Raw genomic sequence first — 10,334 nt, forward strand, 5'->3', positions numbered from 1 at the left:
TAATTGTGGAGGGCACTGTATGTGTATATATATATATATATATATATATATATATATATATCTTCTTATTAATCATATTGAGAAAAATGTATATCTTATTTGTTTTTATTATTTAACAGATATAACTGGAGCATAAAAGCTGATGCATGAGTGGAAATTCAGCAAACACGTTTGTTAAATAGAACAAAAATTAGATACCTGTTTACCTAAATATTTTTTAGTCTGCAAAACTGATGCTCAACTTGAGTCAGAAGCTTAATTGCTTGAGAAACAGTCACATGCTAGTATTGTTTATCAATATATAATGTATGGTCAGGGAACCAAACCCAACCTAATGGCTATATATTAATAAACAATACTAGCATGTGACTGTTTCTCAAGCAATTAAGCTTCCGACTCAAGTTTCCCTGACCATACATTATATATTAATATATCGGTTACACTGAAGTAACAACATGATGTTTCTTTAATACAGACTCTGTTGAACATGTGCTGTAGAAACTCAAAGGTAGCTTTTATAAGAAACACAAACAATCGTCTCACAAAGTGTAAAGAATGATACTTCTGGGATTTTATAATCTGGTGTCTATATTTTACAGATCACCACAAATCAGTCAGGGTTCGGAATATTCTCTTGGAGAGCTTTCATTTCAACCTATATCAACAAAGAATTCACACCAGTAAATACAGTCTGAATGGTAGGATGGTAACATATATATTTTTTAATAAACATACAAACAAAATATTAAAAGTGATAACAATAATAACTACATCAACAAAACAATAATACTAATAATTATTATTCTTATTACTTTTATTATTATAATTATAATTATTATTATATAAGAATGTTATATGGGGTTTAGCCATTGTAGGCCCTTAAAATGTCATACCTCGGGTCCTGTTCTTCTCGTATCTTCATAAAGATATAGTGCTCTGTTGAAAACAAGAACAGACTTGTGAAAGATTTGTCATACAGAATTCCAAACCTGCTGGAAATTTGTTCAAAATTAGCAATTATTAGCAATAATAAAAATGGGCTTACCCGTCCTTGTATTTCATCCCTGAAAAGCACAGTTTCAGACAGAATGTGTAGAAATTCAGAGCAGTTAAACATGTTTTCTTAGAATACCAGTTAATAAATTAAATCCTGGCTGTACAAATTTTGCCCCATGCATTTTAATACAAGTTATTTAAATTGACAAGGAACTGCAAGTAGCTTTTATAAAATATGTATAGAGTCAAGTAATATTCCAGACAGTACTCACAGGCATCATAGATCTGCAAAGTGAGCCAAGCAAAGACAAACACTGTTTCAAGGGGTAAAACTATCACACGGAGATCTTCTATAGTCCGTGCTCCTTTCCCTAGAGACAGTTAAATCAAATTTTTAGTATAAATCAAGGCAAAATATAAACCGATACACAATGTTATGCTAGAATAATAAAATGGGCTTACCCGTCCTTGTATCTCATCCCTGAAAAGCACAGTTTCAGACAGAATGTGTAGGAATTCAGAGCAGTTAAACATGTTTTCTTAGAATACCAGTTAATAACTTAAACTGGTGTACAGATTTTGCCCCATGCATTTTAATACAAGTTAGTTAAATTACCAAGGAACTGCAAGTAGCTTTTATAAAATATTTATAGAGTCAAGTAATATTCCAGACAGTACTCACAGGCATCATAGATCTGCAAGGTGAGCCAAGCAAAGACAAACACTGTTTCAAGGGTAAAACTATCACACGGAGATCTTCTATAGTCCGTGCTCCTTTCCCTAGAGACAGTTAAATCTCATTTTTAGTATAAATCAAGGCAAAATATTAACTGATACACAATGTTATGCTAGAATAATAAAATATATATATATATATATATATATATATATATATATATATATATATATATATATATATATATATATATATATATATATATATATATATATATATATATAATAAATGCAGAATATAGGACCATGAGACACCAATAGCACGTTTGCAGGAAAATGCAAGACTTCAAGTTCAATGCTCTGGCTCCATATTTTGAACTATTGTTGGTTTTCTGAACATGAACTACAATTAAACTGTGTTTTGAAATTCTTAATCTGCTAATCAGCCTTTGGTGTAAATCAGGCAAAAGCACTGCACTGATATCAAAAGCGTAAAGCATAATGTATATACTGATATATAAGCGTGTGGCATAACTATTTTTGTGTGCATTTCTTTTTAAGTATATATATTTTCTTGTATTATAATATTTAACAGAATTATTGAATGAACCACATTTCTGCTGTTTTGTTTATGGTGGAATTTTACATTACCTGCTTTCAGGATCAGTTCTGTGGCAAGAACGATTGCATTTACAGCACTAAGACCTACAGCTCCAAACATGTAGACCATAATGTGAAAGACCTCTGTAATTCAGAATAAGATGGATGACAGATGAGGTAAATATAATAAAGTAATTATAACATCATAAACCTAGACAGCATAAATAATTAATAATCCTTCATTATTTATTATGAGACTCACCAGGTAAATGTTTGGGATGTTTGAACAAACATATTGGTGGCAAAACAGAGAGCAGTGGTATCAGAGCCAAAAATCCTGCAAGTTCTGTAATCATCATTGAAATATAATTTATTACTCAGATTAAAACAGATGAAAGTTTTTCTCATCATTCATTTCTCAGTTCCTTTTAATGTGGGGTAAATCAGATGCATGATCTTCTGTTAAATCTAGTGAATGAATATAATATACTGTACCTTTAATTTGCAAGATGATGTATGCATAATAAAAGCTCATCATGCCATTTGTAGTGAATAATAATGCAGCAATGAGAGTACAGCACAAATCTGAAAAATAAATAAATAAATAAAATAATTAAATAGACCAGCTGAACTTTATTTTGCCAAATGTTGGGCCATTCTTTTTATCTGCTTTTATTGCATGAAATTACATCCACTATTATTGACCTTATTGTACATACAGTTCTGTTCAATCAGGAAAAATTAAAAGAACTTGGAAACTAAAAAGGAAACTTAGTGGAAAAAAACTGAATAGGTTCTTTAAATAAATGTAATTAATTGTTAACAGTTTTTTATCGCCAATCGTAGGTCACGAATGAGCTTCTCAGGTGGTCATGTACACTCTTCAAGTTTCTGTTTATTTTACTCATGTTTACATTTATCAATATGGAACTAATCTCAAGAGTGTGATCTTAACAATTCATTATTAGGGATGGAATAAAAATCTATGTATATATACTGTATATCACACTTACATCCTATTTTCCTCCATTGAGAGCAGCATCCATGTCCGTGTCCACGGTGACAACGCAATAGATAAATTACTACTAGCCATGCACATATAATTAACACAACCAGAAATAGACTTATCCATCCTGAAATTGAGTACAAAAACTCAAAGTTATCAAATACAACACAAACACAATACATTTTAATTAATAATAGATTTGTAATGGACTATTTATTTGAAAAAATATTTTACAAAAATATATTTGTCATTATGCACTTTACTTTTTTATTTTGAATTGTACTGCAAGTACTTACCTTTAACAAAACTGTTTTTTGCAATGGAGTACATTACATAAGCTACTATTTTAAACAAAATAAATGCAGCCAATAAAAGAGATGAAAAAGTGATATGCACACCTGCAACAAGATAAACACTGTACTAATACTGCAAGAGGAATCACACATCATTTTCAGTTTATGATGAATTACTCAAATAAAAGTTATGATCCTTACATCCAAAAGATTTTTTTAGAAAAAGGTGCCTTTGTAGAGAGAGTACAATCACAGTCCCAGCAGCTAGTGTTAGCAGTACCAAAGCTGCCTCAAAGTCATCTAAAAATTCCAAGAGATTTGCATCATTGGGCAGTAGATTAGACAAATATTTTAAAAGAGTTGAACTGTAGTAATTATATAAATATATAGGGTATGACAGTAAATACTGTAGTCTTTCTGTATGTTTGTGGTATATCTTATTAAAGTATTTTATAACAGTACTCACAGTTTCCATTGGGACTGAGACTGATACTGAGTGCTAACACTGTTGCGTTTACTGCTTCTAGACACAGAGTCAGATGCATCCGGAAATCATAAACAGCTGTAACACAATGTGGGACAATTTTCAATATTTGATATTCATTTTATTTTTATTTATTTACCTTGCAGGAATATATCACACAACATTGGTTAATATCTGACATATTACTGAATGTTTTCTAGATGTCACTAGATCGGCCTTTTTACCATCAATATTGGTTGTTTAATACAGGCAAAACGCAGAATTTACATTGCTTTTGACCTGTTTATCCAGGGAGTCTGTGGATGCCTCTTTTGCACTAATCATTTGGATATAAATTTGAAGGACAGTTCAATATTCTTTACAACTATTTCCAGATATGCTGGACATAAAAAAAAAAAAATCAAAGAGTTATTAACATTAATTATTTTGATTATTTTTTAATAAAAGAAGGCAGAAATTTCCAGATTGCAGCATCCTCAAGACTCAGAAATAGTAATATGATTGCAATAAGTTTAGCAACACTGTATAAATTAATGCATTAATCAAAAACATGCAAAGGTAAATATTATTTACAAAAATCATATGGGAAAAAAAATATAACAGTCAATAAAGTAATAGAATATACAAAGTATGGTTTTTTTGTTACCTATTACAACAGCACAGATGACAAGCACCACTGCTGTGGCTGTTAGAAATGCATTCAGTTTTTCTTCTGTGGTCTGTATCTGGCCATTAAACAAATCTAAATAAGAGATAGAAAAATAAAATAGGTTCATTTACATACAATTCTTACAAATTATAGATTACACTAAGTACGATTTAATTATGTGTTTCCAAAATCAAATATGAAGAGTGAAGGAGCAGATCTTTAGGTAGGAAGGAACAATGGGGTGTTGGGGAAGAACATGCAAGTAGCACAGTGCAATAGTCCAGTCTTTAATTGGAAAGTGACAGAACATTTTTTCGACCTTAGTGAAATGTAATGTCCAGATCCACTTGATATTTAAAGCTGCATGACTAAGTCAGGTTAGCAATGTGAGACAGGTATGTACTTTTAATTCTGGTCCAGCTTTTTCTTATTGAAGTTTTCTGAGATGCCACGTTACTATTATAATAAAATTATGTAAATTTATAGGAGGTGTAACAATAGCATTTGTAAATGAGATTTTTGACATTTTTTGCAAGGGGGAAAAAAAAAGCTAATTTGTGTAAATAGTGCAAAGTACTTTGAAAATGTACTGTCACATACGGACTGGCACAAAGGTAAGACATTGGTTACTCCTTCTATAAATGGTAAATAGACCTATGAATGTCAGTATCAACATTTTTGTTTTACTTACACAAACATGCACCCAATATTAAACTTGAATGGTAAAGTGGAAAAGCCAAGTTCTTTGCTACTTTTTTTAAAACCTCTGTAAAAAAAAAATAATAATTATAATATTTATATACACATTCACTGTATAAATGTCATATCTTAATATATAATTAAAAAAAGTTTGATGTTGACTTACGTGGAAATCTGTGAAAATACAAAGAGGTTTTCATCAGGATGATGATTCTCATGATACTGACAGTTGAACAAGTGACAACTTCTGCGATAAACCCTATAAGGAATGAAACAAACCAAACCAGAGATAGGAAATTAATCTGAGCCTAAATCATAAGTGTTAAAACTTAGAGAAAAGATTTACCTTCTGTTGACCACAAGCAGAAAGCAACAAACATGCAGATGTTCAAGAGAGGATCAGAGAAATGTGAATTATCATGGCCTTTTTGGTAGAAACTAAGAAAAAGAAAAAATATATTTATTCATATGTCTATTCACAAAATGCTATTTTTAAATAATAAAAATGGATAAATAGTACTCTATGTACCTTTCTTTCTCAGGAGGTTAAAGACAGGACCACAACATCCTACTGCCAGCAATAGTGCAATCAAGCAAAACACTAAGATTAGTTTATGGGGAGCAGAGAAACCTGTAGCAATTAGACATGAATAATAAACAATTAGGGACTAAACAGGATCACATTTTTTTTTTTTATCTGAGAATCAAGCATAGAACTGTGAACAGTGAAGTACATAAGATATGATAACGGTTGTGACCATTCTGACTTTTGCTAAATTGGATGCTTAAGTTGGACTTCGAGCAGACCTCGACCTATTTTATTTTACTAGATTGAAATATTTTTAGCTGGACATGCTTTGCTTTGATCACTTAAATCTCATGAAAATATTTGCATTTAAGTTGGAAGATCGTCTCCAGGTTATGTATATAACCCTAGTTCCCTGAGGGAACGAGTTGCTGCATCGCAAAGCTTTGGGAATGCTTTCACAAGGTCCACGCTCTAAATCACGTGCGTAATCTGTCCAGTGGAAGGCGCGGCGTCACTGGCAAGGTCACAACCAGGCATCTATAAAAAGCACATGGAGTAAAGCCGGCATCGGCAGTGTGGCAATTGAGCATCTCATTCCCTCAGGGAACTAGGGTTACATACTTTACCTAGAGACGTTCCCTTTCAGGAACTCGGGCTGCGTCACAACTCAATACCGCCAGACTGACCATTCCCTGAATAAAGTGTATGGGCACAACAAGGTCAAAAGACAGAGGAGCCAGGACTGGCACAGAGGTCGAGTTTATAAAACCTGACAAAGATCAGCGGGGTGGACCAGCCCACAGCGCCGCAAATGTCTTGGAGGGACACTCCAGAGGACCAATTTCTGAAGCTGCCACACTTCAGGTCGAGTCTGCTCTGACCCGGAATGGACGGACCCCCGCAAAGTTAGCATATAACGCTGTCTTAGGGCTAAAGGGACCTCGTGTGCAGGTAGAAAGAACGGAAGACCCCAACATAGAGGTTGTGACGCCTGGAGCAAAAAGTCCTCGGAGGAAGAATAGTTGCATAGTTGCATGCTCTCGTTGCAGGGGTAAGAAACGTCCCAAAGACATTCTTTCAAAGCCTGTGAGCGGGAGCTGTACCGGGCAGGTGAGGTTTGAGAAAGGGACAAGGTCATTTTGCAACCCTCAATGAAGTCCATTTGTGAACACCAGGAGCGGTGCGCCACCCTGCCTCAGCGAGAGCTGGACCAGAACCGCAAGGACTAAGGGCACCCTCCTCGAAAAATACCCATCGGGAATGGAGCGATCGCATTGATGGCTCCCTTGAGAACTGCATGCTCCGAGGCAAGCCACACAAGAGTGTGTGTGTGTGTGTGTGTCCACATGATATAGCGGGGGCAGGGAGGAACACACAACCAGGAAGTGTGCTTAGCTTTTTTCGATACCTTCTTTTTTTTGACAAACATTGGACATAAAATACAAACTGAGCACTTAATGAACAAACAGAAGCTGTTGCTGGCTTCACTCCATGTGCTTTTGTTAGCTTCCTGGTCGTGACGTCATCCCGCCAGTGACGCCACAACTTCCATTGACAGATTAAACAGGTTTTAAGCAATCCCAAAGCATTGTGATGCAGCTTGAGTTCCTGAAATGGAACAAAAAGATGTATACAAAAAAAGTAATTAGTGACCATGGACATTACCTACACCATGCAGTACCACAGTGGTCCTTGCTGACATACCACTAGTGTGGACCTCACATGTAAATTCTCCTTTATCTTCCATCTTTACATCTTTCAGCGTTAGTGAGAAGTTTCCTTTAAAGATTTCAGAAGAAAATAAATCTACTCTTCCTTGATAACTCTCATGTGAGGAATCTCGGAATATTTCACTGTTTTGATAAAGCAGGACAAGGATGTCTTGGTCTCCATCTGTCTTCTTCCAGGTCACTTCTTCAATCTCACTGGCTGGTACATGAGAATCTACAGAGCAGTTCAGTATGACATCCTCACCCTTATGGGCAAAGACAGCATGGTCTGCCCCTTTCACCACAAAATGCTCTACAAGGACATGGACAAAGTTATAGTAACAGTAAATATAAAGTGTAGTTGTCGATTTGTGTAAAGCTCTGAACTTGTCCTCTCGTGTATCTTAAACTCATCCTAAACATTTCATTTATTTGTAGCAGGAATGTTTAAACAGATGTATAAAAAAAGTAATTAGTGATTTTTACCAGGTACATTACCTACACCATGCAGTACCACAGTGGCACGAGCTGACATGTCACTAGTGTGGACCTCACATGTGAATTCTCCTTCATCTTCCATATTCACCACCTTCAGCTTTAGTGAGAAGTTTCCTTTGGTGATTTCAGAAAGAAACAAATCAACTCTTCCCTGATAACTCTCATGTGAGGAGTCTGGGAAGATTTCACCGTTTTGATAAAGCAGGACAAGAATGTCTTGGTCTACATTTGTCTTCTTCCAGGTCACTTCTTCAATCTCACTGGCTGGTACATGGGAATCTACAGAGCAGTTCAGTATGACATCCTCACCCTCATGGGCAAAGACAGCATGGTCTGCCCCTGTCACCACAAAATGCTCTAAAAGGACATGGACAAAGTTATCATAACAGTAAATATAAAAATTATTAGTGGATTTAATGTGTTTCAAAAAATGACGAACATACTGGTACAAATTATGCATTTGAAATGTAACAAGGTCATGGTTTCATACCGATCGCTTTCATTTCCATTATAACTTGACCAGTGTCCTGGGTTGTGTTGATTTGGCATCTATAAATGCCAGCATCATCTTTTACCACATTTTTCAGTAAGATGGAGAAATTCCCTTTTGAGACCTCATCTGGAAAAAAGTCAGCTCTGTCTCTAAACATTTGAGTCTGGAGATCTGGTCTGCTTTTTCCTTGCTGGAAGAGGCTCACTACAGAATCTGTATCCAGCTTTCTCCATTCTACCTGGAGATCTTCTAAAGGCAGTGAACCTTCAATAAAGCATGGCAGGAGAACTGATCCTCTTACCTGGGCCACAAGTGGATCTGAGGGGCCATGGACTCGAAGAGCTGCATTAATAACAAAGTAAACAAGGAACAGGCATGTACAGAAACATAATTTGTCTAGCGTTTCTTTCATTTTCCTTTAGATTAATTGAGGCAAGCAAAAGCTACAGTGATATCCAAGAAGAAAGTCAAATAATATTTTTAAATTTCATTTACAGCAAAGATTTCAATCATAAAATGTGAGCAAAATTATATACACTGTTTGTCATTAGCAATCAAGAACTTAATGCATAATAATCTAAGATATAAAAATCCTTACTTTCGAGTCCAACAGCAAAAACAAACATTAAAATCACAGACAAATACATGTAGCTCTGAGTTCATTCTTCCAGTTTCACTTCAACTCTAATACAATTTTATTTAAGCATTGTATTTCCTTGAATGAGTAACTTGTTCAAACCGGTAGTGAAAGATCACAGATAAGGCAATCTGTAAAGTGAACATAAAAAGTCTACACACCTTTCTGAAATTGCAGGTTTAATAACAGAGCAATAACAGGACAGAAATAACAAATGTCAGACTTGTTACATCTTTAATGTGATCTTCCAACAAACAAAAATCCATAGGAGAAAATTGTATATTTAATATTCTGGAACATTTTTAATAATAAAAAACTACAACTACACACCCCTCAAATAGTACTTTGAGGAAGCACCTTTTGCCTTTATTACAGCATCAAGTGTTTGTGAATAAGTCTCTTTTAACTGCACACATCTGGACTTTGGAATTTTGCCCTACTTTGCGAAGAAATGTTTAATTTGCTCTTTCATAGTTTATCAATAGGGGTTTTCTGGGATGGGCCAGTCCAGGACTTTGATTATGCTTTTCTGAAGCCATGTCTTTGTTGATTTTTGATATGTGCTTTTCAGCTTTCCGACAGAGGACGGAAGGTTTTGTTCCAAAATTGTTTAATTGGTTTCTGGAGCTTTTCATTTCTGTATCTTGACAAGTGCCCCTGGCCCAACTGAAGAGAAGCAGCCTCGAATCATAATACTACCTCCACCATGCTTTATTGTTGGTATGCTGTTCCTTGGACGATGCTCTTGATGCTGTTGTCGATGCAAACCTACCTTTTATAATGATGACCAAAAAGTTACATCATAACACATTTTCCCACATTAATTAGGGTGACTGAATGAATCTTTTGGAGTGACCAGCAACTGACAGAAAATAATTCCTTCAGTTTTGCTGTTGGCCTTTTGGTAGCCTCCCTGATAAGTTTTCATTGCATTTAGTAGAGTGCAGCCACAATCAGGCAACAGCTAACTACAGCAACAGCTAACATTTATCTGTTTTTAATATGAATCACTGTAATTAATGGCAGGTGTATGCCATTTACCTACAGGTCTCATTTTAAAGGACAG

At 34.9% G+C, this 10,334-nt stretch overlaps 1 protein-coding gene across 3 annotated transcripts; it reads right to left on the reverse strand.

Annotated features, from left to right (window-relative positions):
- Positions 1-348: 348 nt before the first annotated feature.
- On the reverse strand, positions 349-9,375 carry LOC124394364. 3 transcript variants are annotated; one of them, XR_006927483.1, is made up of 20 exons: positions 9,230-9,375; positions 8,629-8,973; positions 8,139-8,495; positions 7,597-7,953; positions 5,932-6,033; positions 5,749-5,840; positions 5,569-5,661; positions 5,395-5,469; positions 4,701-4,796; positions 4,037-4,132; positions 3,772-3,870; positions 3,574-3,675; positions 3,285-3,404; positions 2,767-2,856; positions 2,534-2,617; positions 2,323-2,415; positions 1,679-1,776; positions 1,459-1,477; positions 894-936; positions 349-655 (listed from the first exon to the last, which is right to left on the reverse strand). XR_006927483.1 is itself a non-coding variant. In XM_046862510.1 (20 exons), the coding sequence occupies exons 6-20, from the start codon at positions 5,780-5,782 to the stop codon at positions 611-613; spliced, it is 1,188 nt and encodes a 395-aa protein (XP_046718466.1). In that variant the 5' UTR covers positions 5,783-5,840; positions 5,932-6,033; positions 7,597-7,953; positions 8,139-8,495; positions 8,629-8,973; positions 9,230-9,375; the 3' UTR covers positions 350-610. The 3 variants fall into 3 exon arrangements, 2 of the variants coding, with proteins under 2 accessions (XP_046718466.1, XP_046718474.1); XM_046862510.1 differs by lacking the exons at positions 1,459-1,477; positions 1,679-1,776 and adding exons at positions 1,046-1,064; positions 1,269-1,367 and having other exon boundaries at positions 350-655; XM_046862518.1 differs by lacking the exons at positions 1,459-1,477; positions 1,679-1,776; positions 8,139-8,495 and adding exons at positions 1,046-1,064; positions 1,269-1,367 and having other exon boundaries at positions 350-655.
- Positions 9,376-10,334: the final 959 nt, after the last annotated feature.

Source organism: Silurus meridionalis, chromosome 2, assembly GCF_014805685.1.
Source record: "Silurus meridionalis isolate SWU-2019-XX chromosome 2, ASM1480568v1, whole genome shotgun sequence".
Taxonomy (NCBI): domain Eukaryota; kingdom Metazoa; phylum Chordata; class Actinopteri; order Siluriformes; family Siluridae; genus Silurus; species Silurus meridionalis.

What these genes read in the sequence shown, in the direction of transcription:
- LOC124394364 (XM_046862518.1), bottom strand. Translation starts at nt 5,782, where the DNA reads ATGTTTGTTGCTTTCTGCTTGTGGTCAACAGAAG. An exon ending in TCTAAAAAAATCTTTTGGAT is followed by an intron (nt 3,676 to 3,771) that starts GTAAGGATCATA and finishes ATCTTGTTGCAG; the next exon opens with GTGTGCATATCACTTTTTCA. An exon ending in TCAATGGAGGAAAATAGGAT is followed by an intron (nt 2,857 to 3,284) that starts GTAAGTGTGATA and finishes TTTATTTTTCAG; the next exon opens with ATTTGTGCTGTACTCTCATT.